At 51.2% G+C, this 19222-nt stretch overlaps 2 protein-coding genes across 3 annotated transcripts; both read right to left on the minus strand.

The window, feature by feature from the left end:
* Positions 1 to 2023: 2023 nt before the first annotated feature.
* Positions 2024 to 11293, minus strand: TOR1A (torsin family 1 member A). Of its 2 annotated transcripts, none has more exons than XM_070596907.1 (5): positions 10970 to 11293; positions 10168 to 10433; positions 7667 to 7842; positions 7443 to 7570; positions 2024 to 2660 (listed from the first exon to the last, which is right to left on the minus strand). In XM_070596907.1, the coding sequence occupies exons 1-5, from the start codon at positions 11283 to 11285 to the stop codon at positions 2410 to 2412; spliced, it is 1137 nt and encodes a 378-aa protein (XP_070453008.1). In that variant the 5' UTR covers positions 11286 to 11293; the 3' UTR covers positions 2024 to 2409. The 2 variants fall into 2 exon arrangements, with proteins under 2 accessions (XP_070453008.1, XP_070453009.1); XM_070596908.1 differs by having other exon boundaries at positions 2024 to 2563; positions 10970 to 11246.
* Positions 11294 to 12424: 1131 nt separating this feature from the next.
* On the minus strand, positions 12425 to 19214 carry C26H9orf78 (chromosome 26 C9orf78 homolog). Its single transcript, XM_070596910.1, has 9 exons — positions 18990 to 19214; positions 18579 to 18638; positions 17600 to 17651; positions 17395 to 17465; positions 16544 to 16621; positions 15769 to 15966; positions 14823 to 14959; positions 14622 to 14720; positions 12425 to 13080 (listed from the first exon to the last, which is right to left on the minus strand). The coding sequence occupies exons 1-9, from the start codon at positions 19070 to 19072 to the stop codon at positions 12989 to 12991; spliced, it is 870 nt and encodes a 289-aa protein (XP_070453011.1). The 5' UTR covers positions 19073 to 19214; the 3' UTR covers positions 12425 to 12988.
* Positions 19215 to 19222: the final 8 nt, after the last annotated feature.

Below are 19222 nucleotides of genomic sequence, written 5' to 3' on the forward strand. Positions count from 1 at the left end.
TGAGATGTCACGTGCAAATTTTTTTTCTGGTTTATTTGGTAACTGAGAAGTGTGAGCTTGGAATAAAGGCTCTTCAACAACTCGGTTGTCACTAGGCTCACCATACCCTGGTCACGCTGAGTGGCAGTCTTCACATGCTACAGAATCAATATTTATCTTGAAAGTAATCCCTAACAGATATGAAGTTAAACTGGATTAGATGATGGGTTATACTCCATATTTTCGTGGATGAAAATGTCATCAGAAAGCACTGGACTTCAGGGGCCGGCCCGTGGCCAAGTGGTTAAGTTCGTGCATTCTGCTTCTGGGGCCCAGGGTTTTGCTGGTTCGAATCCTGGGCGCAGACATTGCACCGCTCATCAAGCCATGCTGAGGTGGCGTCCCACATGCCACAACTAGAAGGACCCACAACTAAAAATACACAACTATGTACCAGGGGGCTTTGGGAGAAAAAGAAAAAAAAAAAGAACTGGACTTGTAACAAATACATTCCCCTCAAATTGAGGTAGGAAGGAAATGAGGCCCTGGGAGAGGACTCGTTGCTGATACTCTGAACCTGAGCAAGGCCAAGCTCAGACCAGGGAATCCAACTGCCAGGTCTTCCCGCCCGGAACTAGTCAATAATGAGGTGCTAGCTATGTTAACCAGATCTCAGCTGAGTCACACGTAGCCTGGCCTCTCTCCTCTGCCAGAGAATTTTAACACCAACCCTCTTCCCAGGACTGAGGATGAGCCAGCTGACTTTCTAGAAGTTCACACCCTCTCCACTGCCATCCCACCGGCTCCCCTCATTTCCTACTTGGGGGTGCTCAGGTCCCAGGAGACTGACTGTTGGTCTGGTCCCAGCCTAAGGCAGTTCCTACTCCACCCCATACTGCCTCATCGAAAAAGGCTGAACTTGCCACGTTAATCAGGGGACCCCTCTGTCCCCTAATTAGGGACTCCCAGGTGCTGGGGATGCCATCTTCAAATGATTAGCCCTAATCTGTGACTCCTGGGGACGTGACAATGGGCCAGCTTCGGCTAAACATCAAGAACATCCCAACACTCAGAGGCAGCCTTGAAGAGCCCCTCTCCAGGCTGGGAAGCCGTGAGGCAGAGGGGTCCTGCGTCAGCCCAGCTGCCAAGCTGCCACCCCATCTTCTGTGCCTGCTGCAAACTGTCCCTGCAGTGCTGTTTAGGCCTCACCCCCCAGGAGCCCCGCCTTTTGGCAGGTGTTGCGTGAACCAGGTATGTTTAGTCCCCTACAGCGCTCCCTGCGCCGGCCTGGCAGCTCAGCTGGGATCATGTCTCTAGACTCCACGGCTGGCTGGCAGGAACTCAGAGTGCGACACCCCGTGCGGCTGAGCGAGGAGCCAGGGCCAGCCTGGGATCCGCAGGGTCCCTGCATTAGACTGCACTTCCTTCCACCCTGGGCTGCACCTGCTCGGCCTCACCTCTGAGCTGGCACGAGGCCCACAGCGGAGCGGTTTTTTCTCCTTTAAAAATGTATTCACAAATCACACACAATTGTATTGTAAAACGGTAGCTATTTGCATTTTTAAGTCAAACGAGTGTTCTCAGCATCCTTGAGGGCAGCTAAGCTTTCCTAGGTTTTGGGAGTTCTGGTTAAACCTAACAAAAATTAATGATAAATGAGCAAGGTGTTTAAAAAATATGGCAAGCTGAATGACTGGCAAGTGACAAGCTGGAAATACTTCTCTTGAAAGAAACTGTTTCTAACAAACGTTTACAATGTTACTAAGATCGCTCCCACAGTTCAGTGTTACTGAGATGGAGCCCATTTAGGGTTATCTGCCGGGTGTCTCAGCGTGTCCTCTTACGTACCTGTCCTTTTGTCTACCCCTTCACTGCCCCTCGCGATGGTCATCCTCTGACAGTTCTGGTCACTGCTCCAGCCTCGGGCCCAGCGAGGCCGTCCTACAGAACACATGCCAAGGCCTCAGGCTTGGGCTGTCTTGCACTGAAGACATCATGGTATATGTTATCACGGGAACTTAAGAAAACACACAAAACCAACAACTTAAGAGTCTGAAAAGTTTCTCATAATGTTAAAAATCATTTTAAATAAAGTCATCACATTTTCAGTAAAATTATTCGTCCTTCCTTGAAACAGAAACACTTCAAATTAAAACATGATTTTTAAAAAATCATGAGGCCTGGTGGCAGGCCGGAAGCTGGCTGCATCCTCCGAAGGCCCGGGGCTGTCCCGCGCCCGCCATCTGCAAGCCGTGTGGCCTGCAGGCTCCCGGATGAAGACAAGGCCCAGGGAAGTCCCTCCGTCGAACAGGAAGACTCCATCTCACTCCTGCCGGGACCGACCGATTGGGAAGGGAGGGGAGGTGCGGGAACGATGCAGGGTGTCGGGTGGCGTTCCTCCTTCTCCAGCTCGAAGCAAGGCCTCCGGCTTCAGTCATCGTAATAATAATCCAACTTGGTGAACACAGTTTTGCAGCCTTTGTCAGAGAAAATTCTCTCCTCTTTGGGGAAGAATGTCATCTCCTCAGCCACTCTGGTTACAATGTCCTCATCAACTTCATAGCCTCGGGACTGCATTTCAGATCTGATGCACATTTTCAGGTGTTTATATTCCAGGGGGAGGAAGGGGACAAAATAATCAATGAGATTTCGGTCAATTAAGCTGCTGTGCCAGAAGCCACCTGGGAAAAAAAAAGGTAATGTTCATCCATTGTCCATCTGCCCACCCAACACTATCTAAGTGGGTGTCACCGCGCCCACCCTGGGACGGAGCCGCACCTGTCCTCAGGGAGCTCCCCAGCTCACGTGGCAGGCGGCTATCGCTAGTGGCCTCACCAAGGAACCACGAGCTGTGACGCTTCTATGAAAGCAAAGGGCAGAGTGACGGGACAGTGGGAAGGGACACCTTTATGCTGTGGGCTCAGGGGAGGCCTGTCAAGATGTGCCTTAAAGATCTCAAGTGGGACAGAGGCCCACCACGCAGAGTGCCGGGGGGCCCGGGAACAGGCAGAGAGGCAGTGGGAAGGGGACCAGCCCCCAGGTTGGCAGTTTCAGAGACAGCGAAAGGTGAGACAAGTTCCCAGGGAAGGACCAGACAGACACACCTTTATTTTGGAAACTTGTGACTCATGGGAGTTTCAGCAGCTGGATTAGCAACAGGCTGGCAACCCACTGCCGCTGCGAGCGCGGCCCAACCCTGCAGAGCATTCTGCAGGGACCAAACTAGAACCCTGAGGGCAGGAGCCCGTGCAGACACTGCTCTGCGGCGGCCGGGCTCCGGGGCATCAACTCTGTCATGGCTTCTCCCCGGGATGGGGGCTGGCTCTGCACGGGCCCAGACACAACCTCTCATGGATGCCCGGGCCTTGAGACCACACAGCACCTGCCAGATCACTCCCGCCCCTTCCTCTCAGACCACACAGCACCTGCCGGATCACAGCCGCTCCCTCCTCTAAGAGGACACAGCACCTGCTGGATCACTCCCGCCCCTTCCTCTCAGACCACACAGCACCTGCTGGATCACTCCCGCCCCTTCCACTCAGACCACACAGCACCTGCTGGATCACTCCCGCCCCATTCTTCTCAGACCACACAGCACCTGCTGGATCACTCCCGCCCCTTCCACTCAGACCACACAGCACCTGCTGGATCACTCCCGCCCCTTCCTCTCAGACCACACAGCACCTGCCGGATCACACCTGCTCCCTCCTCTGAGACCTCACAGCTCCTGAGAGATCACACCCGCTCCCTCCTCTAAGAGGATACAGCACCTGCCCGATCACACCCAGCATTTCTCCATGCAAACCTGCTCTCCTGCACTTTGCTGCATAATTCGTGTGCTTAATTCTGGTCTGACACTGACACTGATTCCGATGTGTGTGTTTTATTCACACCACCATGCAATTCTCTGACACTACCTGGGCATCCTACAATTCTACTCAATTCTGACACTATCTACCTGGAGGCATTGTCAGATCCCACAGGTTGAGGGCTCAGTCCCACAGGACTGCCCTCCACATCGGCCACCAATCTCAAGTCCAGGTTGTCATCTGTGCTTCTGACTGGGGGGTTCCAACGACCCCCTCCTTGGGTTTGGTTAATTTGCTAGAGCAGCTCACAGAACTCAGAAAAGCATTTCACTTACTGGACTATCAGTTTACTATAGAGGACAGAGCTCAGGAGGCCAGATGGAAGAGATGCGTGGGGGCAAGGACCGTGGGAAGGGCGCAGAGGTTCCACGCTCCGAGCTCCACTCTCCCCGCATCTCCACGTTCACCACCTGGAAGCTCTCCGACCCCATGCCTCTGGGATTTATGGAGGATCCATCACACGGGCACGGGTGATCAAGTCATTGGCCACTGGCGATGGATTCAACCTCCAGCCCCCAGCCCCTCCCCAGAGGTCCGGCGGTGGGACTGAAGGTTCCAACCCTCCAATCACAGGGTGGGTTCCCCTGGCAACCAGCACCCATCCTTAGGTGCTTTCCAAAGTCGCCTCATTAACATGAACTCAGCTGCGGTGGAAAGGGCTTTGTTGTGAACACCACACACCTTTACTGCTCTTATCACTTAGAAAATTCCAAGGGTTTTAGGAGCTCTGTGCCAGAAACAGGGATGAAGAACAAGTATGTATTTCTCCTTACAAATCCCAATATCACAACTGGGGTTTATGCTTTTCTTTCCTGACAGTGTTGGCACACACCTAGTGCTCAGTACATGTCTGCTCGTCTGGATGGGGCAGAGGCTGGGGCCGTGGGAAACAACAGTCAAACCACTGAGCAGCAACAAGCGGGTCGGCTCTTCCCTGCAGGCCTACTGTGTGGGCCCTGAGGACAGAGCACGGAGCCAGGCACACACGGACCCTGCCCTCATGGGGCTGACACCTGAGGAGCCACCCCACAAGCCAGTGAACAGACAATTTCAGCGAGCGCTCGGGCTGCGAACACTGAGATGGAGTGATGAGGCTAGGACAACATAAGGTAACGAGCCAGGGTGCTCAGGCAGAGCCAGCTGAGTAGGTGACCTCCGGGCAGAGCCTAAATGACAAGGACCTGACCGCACAAAGACCCAGGAAGAGTGTTCAGGTGTAACAAGTGACCTCAGACAGTCTGTGGCTTTAAAAACCAGCTAGGGACCACTCCCCAGTTCGTGTCCTCAGCCTGAAGGCCCCTCTGCTCCACATCTCTGCTAGGACGTCTCCAATGTGTCATCGTTCACCGAACACGTGTCACTGCTCACGGGACACACTCGTCTTTATCTCCCACCCTTCCCCACAAACCTGCTCTCCTGCACTTGGTCCCCTAAAGGGCTGGGCCACCCTTCCCGTGGCTCAAGCCAGATCCTTGACTTGTCTTTCTCCCTCATTCCCACACATATTCTTTTAGAAAATCTTATTGTTTCTACCTTCAAAATACATCCTGATCTGACCACGTCACACCACCCTAGCACTCCCACGCCCGTCCAGGCCGCCGGCATCTCTCCCTGGGTTGTCACACTTCTCCTGAGTCTCCCCACCCCGCCGCCTTCAGGCTATTCTCTACCCAGCAGCCAGCACAGTCCTGTTAACACGAAGTCCCATGCTGTCACTGTCAGCTCAAGACCCCCCAGGGGCTCCCGTTTCCACCTAGAGTCAAACCCGAGGCCTTACCTTGGCCCCACCCCAAATCTTGCTTCTTAACTAACTTCCTGTTCTTTGTCCATCCCAGACCAGCCCCAGTGACCTCAGGCACACTGCTACCTCAGGGCTCTTGCACGTGCTGTTCCCTCCAGGGCTCACACGGCTTGCTCCCTCACTCTCAGGTCAGCCCAGGGCTCACCCTCACAGTGAGCTTTCCCTGACTCTCTTGTCCTCACACCCCCCAAACCCTTACTTTACTTTTTCCCTGTTGGGGAGGGAGCTCTCTCTCTCCACAGATACAGATACACAGCAGCACGGGACACCCGTCCTTTCTTATTTATCATCGTTAGGATGTGAACTCCAGGAGGAAGGACTCCTGCTCCTCTTCACTGCTGTCGCCAGTTCTTGGACCAGTGCCCGACGCCTGGTGGGTGCTCGCTAAGTGTTTGTTAAGAGAATGAGGGGAGAGTTCAGCCATCTGCCTGCGGCCAGTCAGGAGGCGGCCGAGCCAGGTCTGCCTGACTTCGAGGCAACACCCCGGAAGCCCCTTGTAAGGCCCTGGGTTGCGGGTCCCAGGCAAGCAGCCTCGGCGGCAGCATTCAGCTCCAGGCCCCGCGGCACGAGGCCCTGCATTTTGGCCCAGGAACTACTCAACACAGCACAAAACATTTTGTCTTTCATCAGTAATACCCCAGTTGCACAAACTGACCTGAAATACCCCATAGTGCACACGTAGCTGCAGTGGGATGAATTTCCTGGCAGATCTGTTTCAAAGGAGACCCTTTGTTTTGTAATCTCAAGAATGAACCTGAGCAAAGCCTTGGGTCACAGTCAACCTGCATGGCTCCCGGGTGTCACTCAGTGAGTCAGCCTCCATCCTGGCGGCTTTCCACCTCTAAGGGATCAAGGTCAAAGGTGTGTGTGTGAGTTCACTAGAAAAGCAGTGAGCTCGGTAGTTAAAAGCTCGGGCTCTGGAATCAGAGACATGTAACAGGCTGTGTGGCCTTAGGCAAGCTGCTATCTCTTTCTGAGCCCAGTTTCCTCATCTGCAGAATGGAGACAATAATAGTTTCTACCCCATGAGGTTTTAGTGAAGATCAAAGGAAATATAATATAATATAAAAGAGTGCTTCACAGAGTGCCCAGTACAGAACCAGGGCCCAACTACTGTCCGGCTGTTATTCTCGGGCACAGAACCTCAGAGTTCTAGGGCAGTGCCCAGAGAGAAAGGGACCCAACGGGCCATCTCCTCCTTCAGAGGCACACCAGCCTGCCTTGCTCAACCAGCTGCTTTTCTTCTACAAAGGACAATGATTTAGCCAAAGAAAACACAGAGAACTAACTTTCAAGATCTTCATGATCAACAATTTCCCTGGGGCCGGCCTGGTGGCGCAGCGGTTAAGTGCGCACGTTCTGCTTCGGCAGCCTGGGGTTCAACAGTTCGGGTCCCGGGTGCGGACATGGCACCACTTGGCATGCCACGCTGTGGGAGGCGTCCCACATATAAAGTAGAGGAAGATGGGCACGGATGTGAGCTCAGGGCCAGTCTTCCTCAGCAAAAAGAGGAGGATTGGCGGCAGATGTTAGCTCAGGGCTTATTGTCCTCAAAAAAGTTTTTTTTAATTTAAAAAAACCCACAAAAAACACAATTTCCCTCTTTCTTTAAAACAGCACTTTGCGTAAGTCCCCTGAGGTTTGTTAGCACAGATTGTCTTCGGAATTCTGACTCGGGTCTAAGGAAGGGACTGAGAATTTGCATTGCTATCCAGTTCCCAGGTGGTGGCGATGCCGGTTTAAAACTCAGGGACGCGGGATCACAAACAAGAGGGGTTAGTGGCGCCACTTACTGTTCCTGTTATTGAAGGCCGACACAGACAAGGCGTGCTCCATGTCTTTGAGCTTGATTTCTTCCCTCTGCTTTCCACTTCTCCAGAAATCCAAGGCCACGTCTGTGATCCTTTCTGCTCCAGCATTGCTGCAAAATAATTCCAGTGGATAAGGACGGGCTTCTTCCTGAAGCCCACAGGCTTGGGCTCATGGCTCTCGGATCAGGTCCCAGCGCCGACCTTACCTGAGAAATATGAAGATGGCTTTCTGATAGGAGACCCCATCCACGTGGTCATAATAGTCTAGGAAAGGCTTGATGGCATCGATGAGGCCCGCATGCATCTTATCCATTTCATCGAATATGAAGATGGACCTCGCACAGGCACTCACGTTGCCGCGAATCCACAACTGTAACTGATCCTGAATTACACGGGGGAAAAGCCAACACAAAGTTCTCAGCAAGTGCAACTGACACAACCAGCGTGAGCATCGTCAACACAACGGCTGCTCTACAAAGGCTGCGTTCACAGAGCGCTCACTGTGTGCGGCTCTGGGCTAAGAACTCTGCACGCGCAACCCCAGGGCGTGGGCATGATCATACCCATTTTACAGATGAGGAAACCAAGGCACAGGGACCTTAACTTGCCCAAGATTACAAAATTAGTACGTGGCAGAGCTGAGATCTGAACCCCACCCTGCCTGGTTCCAAAGCCCCATGCTTTGATTATAATTCTTGTACTGTGAGACATCACACTGATGATGGTGGCGTTAATATATCTCTCATTTATGGCAGCCTTCTTGGGAGAAGGCAGAGACCAAATGATCTCTGCTCTCATCCAGTCCTCAGAGTGGCCTGGGGAAGCGCTCTAACCCGGACATGGAGACAGTCAGGAGTGCAGCTCACTTAGCGAGGCAACTCAACTTGAGAGAGCACACACGTTTGGAGATGAGTGTGGCAAGGGTAACACTCTTGAGTTTCTGGAACAATGCCTGTAGGTTTCTTTTTTTTTTTTTTTGAGGAAGACTGGCCCTGAGCTAACATCTGCTGCCAATCCTCCTCTTTTTGCTGAGGAAGACTGGCCCTGAGCTAACATCCATGCCCATCTTCCTCTACTTTATGTGTGGGCCGCCTGCCACAGCACGGCTTCACAAGCGGTGCATAGGTCCGCACCTGGGATCTGAACTGGCAAACCCTGGGCTGCGGAAGCGGAACGTGCGAACTTAAGTGCTGCGCCACCAGGCTGGCCCCCTGCCTGTAGGTTTCTGAAATGAATCTGCCTAAACAGAAACATTCTCATAAGAAGATATTTAGGCACTTATAATACTAAGCAATGAAGGTAAGGAGATAAGATTCTTTTCCATCAGAAATTTGAGCTATGGTTCTATATGATGTGTTCCTACACCTGCCCTCCAACACACAGTGAGGAGGGGGTGGGGGGGGGGGCAGGTGTTTGTCTTCTGAGGAAGACTGCGGAAGTCAGTGTAGGTCTTGACTTATGATTTGCAGTTTTGCTTGGCTACTATGATGACGGTGATGGTTACAACGTCCACATGCATGGATCTAACCTAAGCAGTAATTCTGCTGTGCGGGGATGGACCGGCCTGTTCACAGAGAAGGAACCTTAGGAAGCTGAAGGGACTTGCCTGAGGCCACAGAGCAAGTCACTGTTCTAACAAGAATTTGCTCAGACCTGTTAGGCTCCAACAGCCAAGGTTTTCCCACCCTGTGCCCGACTTACAGGCGATAACAGAGGACTCGGACTGAGCACTCACACAGGTTAGGCACTGTTCTAAGCACAGTTCACATAACATTTTACTGTGATCTCCCCAAACTTATCTGAGTCGTTACTATTGTGTTCCCTCTTTTACAGATGAGGAAACTGAGGCACAGAGAGATTAAGTAACTCGCCCAAAGTCATACAGCCGTTAAGTAGGGAAGAGTGAATGCTACCTAGGATGACCAGGCCCTCCCTATTTGCCTGGCAGTTTGCCAGCTGTAGCCCCGAAAGTCCCGCATCCTGGGCACCCCTGGACCGCTGGTGACCCTCATGCTCACCCAAGCAGAAGGGAAAACGTATTCACTCAGGTGAGGGCCAAATACCTGACCATTCTGCTCACCTTGCAGATTTGTGACACAGACTTAAAAAGATGAGAGTTAACATTGATTTGAACGCTCATGTGCAGGTCACATGTCACACGCTTGACCAACAGAGCTCAATGAATTCTCACAACCACCATTTCACAGATGAAGAACCTGAGTCTCAGACACGTCAGGCAACTTTCCCAAGACTACACAGCTGGAAGGAGGGGGAGTTAGGACTCAGATCCAGGTGTGTCCGCCGCCAAGCCAGGCTGTCAGCAAGATAAATTGTCAAAGCTGTCTGCAACTCGTCAGTTGAACGAACTTAAGGCCTCTCTATAAACGTTTCCTCTTTTACAAAATGAGTTAGATTTGATGAGTTTTACGTTGGATTTGATCCTGTCCATCTCGAAAATCCTATCACCCCACTGACTAAACTGAGCATCACACTGGGCCAGTTTTCAGAAACCACCGCAAAGCTGTGATAGTGTCTTTGCTCCAAGCATCTCAAACGCTCTGTAACTTCCACACCTTCCAAAGAACCGACCCACGAAGCCGTTTTCAGGGCTCACTCATTTCAACATGGAACCCCCAGATCCCATCCCACAACCAAGAAACCCCAAACCCAGTGCCGTCCAGGAAGGATTTCAAATTTCTGCCCTTGCCTTATATAAGGTGACGTTGGAGGCGTGCGGAAAGTGCAGTGTGGCCACAAAGAGGTGGACATAGTCACTGTTCAGGCCCCCCTCGTAAATGTTCTCCGCGATGATCTTGCTGGCGAAATTTTTGCCGGTGCCCGTCCAGCCGTGCAGGGAGAGGGTGAGCGGTTTCTTGGGCTTCGCGTTGCTCATGAAGCCAGACACAGCATTTAAGATGACCTTCTTTGCAAGATGCTGCCCAAACAGCTTGCTGTTCAGATCCTTCTGCAACTCTGGGAAAAACAAAGCCAGTCAGGGCGGCAGTTGGGGGGCCCCGCTAGCAAAACTGAGCCCAGTTTATGGGCTCACATGACGGCCGGCAAAGCCAGCTGCCAGCACCCGGTGAGAGGCGTCCGGCGGGTCAGGGAGGCCCGCCCTCTGCTGTCCTGCGCCTTTTGAAGCCTGGAGCCAGGCTCCTTCCCGGAAATGTCCCCGGCTCCACCGCCCCGCCCCCGGGGTGCGCCCCCAGCCCCAGCTCTGCTCCTTCCGGCCGCGGCCGGGCAGGGAGAGGGCTGCGCTGTGGCCACCACTGTCGGCGCCGGAAAAGTCCCCGCCCGCCTTCCCGGATCGGCTGCCGAGGAGAAAAATCCCGCACAAGTTTCAGCCGTCCAGGCCCAGTTCTGCGCGGAGCGGCCCACCTGCGCCGCGCCTCCTCCGGCTGCGGCCAAAGTCCGGTCCGTCTGCGGCCGCGGCCCAGGAGCCAGGCCCCGTCCCTCCCGGCCCCGACCGCCGCCCCGCCCCCGGCCCGGCCCGCAGCCCGCCGTCCTACCCTTCCGGCTGAGGTTCGGCTTCTGGACGCAGCACTCGGCGAAGAGGCAGTAGAGGCGCGGGTAGGAGATGTAGCCGGTGAGCACGCCGGCCAGGGCCAGGCCCAGGCTGATGGGCTCCACCGCCCGCACCCCGAGCGGCGCCAGCAGCAGCACGCCCAGCGCGGCCCGGCACAGCTTCATGCCCGAACCCGCGTCCCAGCCGCGCTCCCGCGCCTCCCGCGCCAGCTCGAGCGCCCGCTCTGCTTCCGCTTCCGCCCCGCCGCGGCCGCCATCTTTGTACCGGGCGGACCTTCCCGCGAGGCCGGCGGCCGCCATCTTTGTGAGGGGCAGAGCCCTCCCCTGCTTCCGGGAGGTGGGGGCCGGAAGCCGCTGGGGGCCACTTTTTTTTAATAAAAGACTTTTCAAATGTTAGATTTACAGGAAAATTGAGGGGACGGTATTGAACGGCCCCGTATACTGCCCCACATAGTTTCCTCTATTAACATCTTGCATTAGTACATTTGTTAAAATGAATGAAACTATATCCATTTAACTTTATAGTTTATTCAGATTTCCTTAGCTTTTACCTAATGTCCTAGTTCTGATCCAGGATCCCATCCAAGATACCACATTATATTTAGTTGTCACGTCTCCTTAGGCTCCACTTGGCTATGACTGTTTCTCAAACTTTCCTCAGTTTTGAGGACTTTGACAGTTTTGGGGCGGGGCGTACTGGTCAAATCTTTGCAGGATGCCCCATTATTGGAATTTGTCTGATGTTTTCCTCATGATTAGACTGAGGCTATAGGTTACAGGGAGGAATATACTCTACAGAGGTAAAGTGCTATTGCTATAACGTCACATCAAGGGTACACATCAACATGATTTATGACCAGTGACGCTGACCTTCCTCACCTGGGTGAGGCAGCGTCTGTCCAGTTTCTCCACCGTAAACTTACTTCTACTTAGTCCCTCATAGTTTCCAGGTCTGCCCATATATCAGGTCATGGACTGGACTAGACCCTGGGGATTCAAGAAGAAAAGGAAGCACACCATTCCTGCCTTCACTGACCTTGCATTCTAGTGAAAGGGGGAAAAAAAACCTACCTCCATTTTACAGATGAGAAAACTGAGGCTCGAAGGAGAGATTTGCCCAAGGATATAATGAGTACGCTGTGAGCAGGGCTCAGATCTGACTCCAAGGCCAAAGGTCTTTGACCACAATGCTCACTCGCAATCAGCCCAGAAGGCAACCGAGCTGCTCCTTCCTCCTCCCGACCTACGGAAGTGCCTCGGGGAAAATGCCAGCACAAGCGGCACCATACCTGACAGCTAGCAGGGCGGAGCCTGTCTACATCTCAACTAAATGAGAAAATCTCCCTCAGTGACTGAGTTTTGCATTTGAGCTGCCCAACCCCCAGCTGTGAACACACTACCTAATGTTGGTGTAAGGAGACACGATACAAACAATAAGGCCGGATTCATTTCATATTTAATAGTTAAGTGCTGAAAGTGATAGAAATTGGTTTTTTCTTTCTAAATGAAAAGAAACAAGCAACTTGGTAAAAGTCAGAAAATACCAGTGTCTCTCTAATCCCGTCCTGGGTTTTTCAGCTGGATCCACTGGAAAGAGCGAAGGATGCACTTCTGCACCCCGGTCCAGATATGCGAAAGTAGAAGACATGACTGGATACATAATAAAGCACAGTCTAAAGGGCACTGTCTCACCTGCACACACAGCTGTTTCCTCCTGACCCAGGGCAAATGTTAAGAGAAAGTCAACATATTTACAAACAAGATTTAATAATGCTCACAAGAACAGAGTGTGCCCCCAAATAGGAAAGCCACACATTGTTTTGTTTCAAAAAGTTACAAACTCAGTGCCTAAAAAATCCAGCGGGTAAGCAGCAGGACTAACAGTCTGTTTTTGGAACTGTCTGCTAGCAAATGAGCAGGCCTCTGTCCAGGAAGCCTTTTATCGGGGGTGGGGGGGGTGGAGCTGCTTACATCCCATTCGGCACTCTCCCCTTGAGCGGCCCTCAGTACCGTCTGTTCATCTTCTTGAACTTCTCATAGTGATAATCATCGGTGGCCTTCTCATTAGCAGGACGCTTGCGGTTAGGAGGGGACCCTGACAAGGAAAAGAAGAAAAGCTGTTTGCCACGCGGGAAGCCACCGACAGGCTTTAGCTCCACACAGGCAAGGACCACGGCTGCGTCATTCCCCACAGGAGCCCCAGTGCCTGTTCTGCTGAGTAGAAGCAGGGCCTCCGTAACTCCGTGTTATTGAGTGAATGACAACAAACATGGTAGAGTCCAGGACCAGCCAAAACATGCTGGCATCAGCATTAGACTAGGGGAACAGCAGCAGCTGCGCTTCACTGAGAGTCTGACTACGTACCAGGCACGGCGCCAAATCCTTTCAGACATGACTTCCTCTAACCCTCACGGCAATCCTAACAGGGGCATTACCGTCTCTGCTCAGAGAGGGTAGGTGACTCGCTCAAGGTCACTCAAAGTGAAGGTGGGCTGTGAGTCGAACCCAAGCCTGGTGACTCCAAAGTCCTCGTTCACTAGTGTTAATAACACAAAACCCTTCGGGCATCAAAGACTCTGCAACCGAGATGTTACAGAAAACAGGTTCCCAAGTAGGAAGGAGGAAACAGAGCACCAGGCTGGACTTTCAGAAGCCTCAGCAAATTGGGCATTTCCTTAGAATCATCCCATTGTTGCTGACAAGGAAGACACTGCCTGGTGCTGGTGAGCACGCGGGCAAGGGGCACTGTTGGGTGCTGCTGGCAGGAAAACATGTTAGCGCCACACTCCCACAGCATCATTTGGTGACTTCTCAGAACGTAGCCTAAGGACGTGATATAGCCAAGAATGATCAAAACACTGTTTAAATAGGGAAAAATGGGAAACCACCAAAGTGTCCAACCAGAGAGAAACGGTTAGACTACAGCACAGGTATCTATATGGTCACGTGCCACATAATGACGTTTCGGTCAACGACGACCACATATACAACCGTGGCCTCATAAAATTAATGCCATATAGCCTGGGTGTGTAGTAGGCTGTACTTTCTAGGTTTGTGTAAGTACACTCTATGATGTTTGCACAAGGACAGAATATAACAATGCATTTCTCAAAACGTATCCCCGTTGTTAAGTGACGTATGACTGGACAATGGCACATAATATGGCCATTGAAAAGGAAAATATGTATTTATGGTCATGGAGAGACACACAGGGTGCACTACTGAGTAAAAAGCTATGAGATCCTATTAAGTATGTATACAATATATGTCTCATATATATGAATGTTAGAAAAAGTCGGGAAGGTTATACGTAAAAATGTTAACAGTGGTCATCTTTGGGTGGTGAAATTATGAGTAACTTTTAATTTATTTTTCCGTTTTGAAATTTTCTAAGTCTCTGTTATATTTGATAGCCCAGTGAATCCTCAGAGCAAGCCCAAATGTAGGTTTTATTACTATCCCCATTTTATAGATGAGGAAACTGAGGCTTGGAAAGAGGAAGCCTCATGGCCATGGTCCAGAGTGTGGACTGGAACCCAGATGCCCTGGCCCCAAAGCCCAAGTGCCACCCCTGCTCAGTCCCACCCTGCCTGCACAGGCCGAGCAAGGACTGCTCCAGGCCTCTGCCGTACTCACGCTCAGGCTCCGGCTTCTCTGTGTCACCCACTCTCAAGGGTCGGGCTTTGGGCTCCTCTTTGTTTCTCCGAATGGGGGCATTGAGCTCCTCATGATAAACTGGACCAAAAGAGACCAGGGGACACGTCAGGCAAAACCTGGGAACCCAGGGACCTCAAACCAAGGGGGTGGGGGCGGGGCTGCTTCCCCGGGGAAGCTTACACCGGTTGTGCTGCACGTAATTGACGGCCATGTTGGTGGGCACGAAAGACGTCTCACTGTCTTTCTTCTTGTTCTGCTGCTCCGCCAGCAGCCGGGCCTTGGCATCCTCCGTGGAGATGATGTTTTTTATTTTGGCACTATGAGGGGAAAGGAGCCACGCCACAGATTAGACGGTTACCCTTTTGGACAGAACTAACTGGTGAGGCTGGCAGCCCACCACTGCCTAAGGAAAGCACCTTTCTTGGGGCACAGCTCTCTACAGTTTCCCAACTCCCTTACAGAGCTCTCATAACTACTGGAGGGGCAGGAGTCACTCTCCTCCGATCAGGAGGAAACTGGGCCTCAGAGAAGTAAACTGAACTGTCTGAGGCTCAAAGCCAGGAAGGCCAGAAAAGAGGCGAGCACCCAGAAGGCTCCCACCTTCCCAGCGCCCCCAAAGATGCTCCTGACCATTGCACTTCCTCCATGATGACCCCTTTTCAGGGCAGATGCTTTGGACTAAAAATGAAAGGAGGATCGTGGGGTGGGGGTAAGCCTTTAACATTGCTTCTGCTAAAATAAAACAGAAGAATACAAGGGCCTGATAAGAACAGCGGAAGAGCTGTGAACAAAGGGTAAATAAAAATAAACACTTTTGTATACAAATATCGAACCATTATGTTGTACACCTGAAACTATTATAACATTATATGTTAATTATATCTCAAGAGAAAACAAAAAAATACTTTTGCTTTCAGCAGTCAGGGTCCCTTATGTCTCTAACTACTCTGACCAATTCTTCAGGGAAACTCCCAGAGACAGACACCTCAGCCCGCCAGAGGGAAGACAGTTTCTATTCGTGGGTTTCCAAGGAGACAGCTAAGAAACAGTCCCTTTAACTGGGGAGCACGGAACTCTTCCTTTGGCCCCTGGGCCAGAGAGGCGAGAGCATGGGGGTGAAACGTACTCGATGCCTAGGTCCACCTCGGGGATGCCGCTCAGCATCTGGTTGGAAAGCATCTCCTCAGTCTTCTTTGCTGAGGAAACGCGGATGTTTTCTGGAAGTTCGTAAAGACAGTCCTCTGCATTCTTCGGCTTGACTTTCTGTTCCTCATGTTCCACGATCCCTTTCCTCTTCTTCAGCTCTGTCTCAATGTACTTCATCCTGAAACAAGAAACCCACAGGCCTCAGGCAGGAGCAGGAAGCTCACAACTGGTGTCATTTAAAAATCAGTGGTCCCCGGCACCGGCCCACAGAGCAGTGATGGTCCATGATGAAGTTTTCATGGGTCCATGGAGAAATGAGAAAAATAAAAATAACTTGAGTTTTTTCAATAAGCTAAAATTTTTCAACTTAAAGCACCAACCTCTATTATGAGATTATGTCCTATCAATCTTTTGGTGTCATCATATGTAAGGTTCTTTGAAGACAGAAAGATAATGGTAGATGGTTGTTAATTTAACAATCTTGTGGGTGAAATAAAAAGTGGGCAAGTCCAATGTTTATCCCTACAATGTTTGGGGGAAATATTACTACTCTGGAAATCTAAAATTCCAAGAACCACCCTTTTAAAGAACGTTTAAGAATTTCTCAAAGTTCTCAAGCCCGGGAAGTAGGGTGAAAGGGGCCAACTTTGCGGTCTTTGAATAATTCCAGAAGTGTCTTCTGTAACTAAATATCTCGGACTCCATCTGGCTGGAGCCCACCCCCATCGCTCACAACCAGACAGACTGACACCTACATGTCAGCATCTTCGTCCCTTCGGTTGGTTTCTGCAGAAAACGACGTCCCCAGGTGGAGATCTTCCTCTTCGCTGATCCTAAAAGGACAGAACAATGAAGCGAGCCTTAAAGTCACAACTCACTGAGGCTGAGTTTTATGTTATACGCATAAAACAAGTACACACGCAAACAGTATAATATCCTGTTTATGCTTGGGAAGAAAATACATATGATACGTAAACAGAAGAAATAGACGCAAGCAAACTGCTGGCCTCTGGAGATGCCTCTGGGGAATGAGTAGATACTTTTATTTTTCATTTTTGTATTGTTCCAATGTATCATTTTTGTAATTGTGTTTTTATGTTTTTCTTTAAAAAGAAAAACAAAATTTCCACATGCGTTTGAAAGATAATAAAAAAATGCACCTTTATAAAAGGATTTTTACCCATATTGTTCTAAGCTAATTTTTATTTATTTATTTATTTATTTTTGGTGAGGAAGATTGGCCCTGAACTAACATCCATTGCCAGTCTTCCTCTACTTTGTACGTGGGATGCTGCACAGCGTGGCTTGATGAGTGGTGTGTAGGTCCAAGCCTGGGATCTGAACCCACAAACCCTGGGTCACTGAAGCTGAGTGTGCAAACTTAACCACTATGCCACCAGGCCAACCCCTCTAAGCTAATTTTTAAAGAATTTCTTTTGGTTTCTTTTAAGCTTTCTTTGTGTTTAAACTACATACCCTTTACAAGGCACAAAGGCTACTTCAGGATGCCCCACTAACGCTGCTGCTGCAGGCCCCAGCTCCCCGGCGCACGCAGACCAGGCGGGGACTACAGGTGAATGTGCATCTCAGCATGGCCTGCACTTACTTATCTTTGCCCCTTTCCTTCAGTTTCTTCATGTCCACCATACCGCCTGTCTTCATCTGAAAGGGATCATCCTGCAGAAAGCAAACCAGCTCAGAAGAAGCATCTATATAACTGGCAGTGGGATTTTTTTTTTTTAAGAAAACACAATTACCCACTGAAGAGCAGCCACATCTTCCTACTGCCCAGGGAGGACCCCGCAACTTACCACTAGAGTAGTCTCTTCTTGTACCTTCTCTCCCACCAGCAGGGCCACAGCACTGAGCAAAACCAAAGAGAGAGAGAGAAACGGCACAATTCAGAGATGAGGAAGAACACTTAGGAAGTTATAGGTTCCAACAGTAGTGCAAGAGTGAGATTTGAGGGGTGGGCACCAGAGCCAGCTGGAAAAGCCCACGAAAATAAAACAGGGCTCAACAAGCTCTCTAGGTGTTGGGGGCAGGGGATGGGGTGGTGGTGATGGTGAGTGATGTGGTACGCTTTTCTATAAAGCCATTTGGCATTATGTTGGTTTGGAAATCTCATTTCTAAGATTTTGTCTTCAGGGAAAACGAAGTTAAAGACAAACGTGGGAAAATACTTACTGCAGCCTTACTTGATGGTGAAAATTTACAAAATGCCCTACAGTCCCCAAATAGCGGATTAGTTAACAAATGATGGTACATACAGGTGGTGGTATATTATGCAGCCATTAAAAAGGCTTTTGGAAAAATAATCTACAATGTGAGTGAATACCCACAATGTCACAATGAATTGAAAATAGCATAGAATAAAAGTACTCACAATCTTTACAAAAGAGAGAGAGAAAACAGATCGGAAAGAACATTAAATGTTAACACTGGTTACCTCTGGATGGGAGAACTATGGGTACTTTTAATTTTCTTGATTATGCTTCTCTAAATTTTCCAAACTCTTAACAATCAGTGTGCATTTCACAATTAATCAGGTGCAATAAAAACACGAGTTAGTGACCTGTTTCTGCACCTCTAGACCAAACCTAAAGACCACACAACTCAAGGCATCTCCTGGTTAAACGTGTGCAAAGAATGCTGGACCCACTTCAGGGCAGTAGAGCGTGCACATGTGTTAAAAGAAGGGGCTATGTCTGAGGAGATATTTGTGACAGCGACCAGGGCGGGGGCGTGTCTATCATCCCCACCTCCTCCGGGTCCCCCAGCGGTACCCACCTCACCCCATTGGGCCTCTTCCTCAAGTTCTGTACCTCTCGGGTCTCTTCCAGTTTTAATCTGAAAAAATTCAAAGCACAGGCTGAGAGACTCCCCGCGGAACTCAGAGTCAAAAAGCAGCTTCCACTGGCTCCCTGTTCCCGCTGCTGAGCCGCCGGCACAGTGGTCCTGAAGGCGAACCTGCGCCTAGACCCACCGGGACTCAGATCCACTGCGCATCGTGAAGACACTTGTCCCAGCTGCGCCTTGGGGAGGCGGCCTCACCCCTAGGAGCCTCAATTTCTTCCTCCGCAGAAAGGGACAAACAACCCTGGCTCACAGTTAGCAATGGTGTCAACAAGGCGCCTGGCCGGTGGTGAGTCCCCCAAGCCGGCCTCTCTCTGCCCCGTGGAAGCCCCATCCCAAACGCACCGAACCTCCTCTGAGTCCTGCTCATCTTCCTCCGACTCCGAGTCGGCGCGGCGCCGGCGGAAAGTCTTCCCGGTGACCGGCATGACTGACCCGGCCCCTCGGTCCAGCCGCCGAGCCGTCGCGCCGTGGCCGGGACTGCTTCCGGCGCGCAGCAGTGAGGTCAGAGCGCCAGCCTCGCCTGGCCCCGCCCCAACCCCGCCTGGTCCCGCCCCCAGCCCGCACCTCCCGCCTGG

This window comes from Equus przewalskii, chromosome 26 (assembly GCF_037783145.1).
Source record: "Equus przewalskii isolate Varuska chromosome 26, EquPr2, whole genome shotgun sequence".
NCBI lineage: Eukaryota > Metazoa > Chordata > Mammalia > Perissodactyla > Equidae > Equus > Equus przewalskii.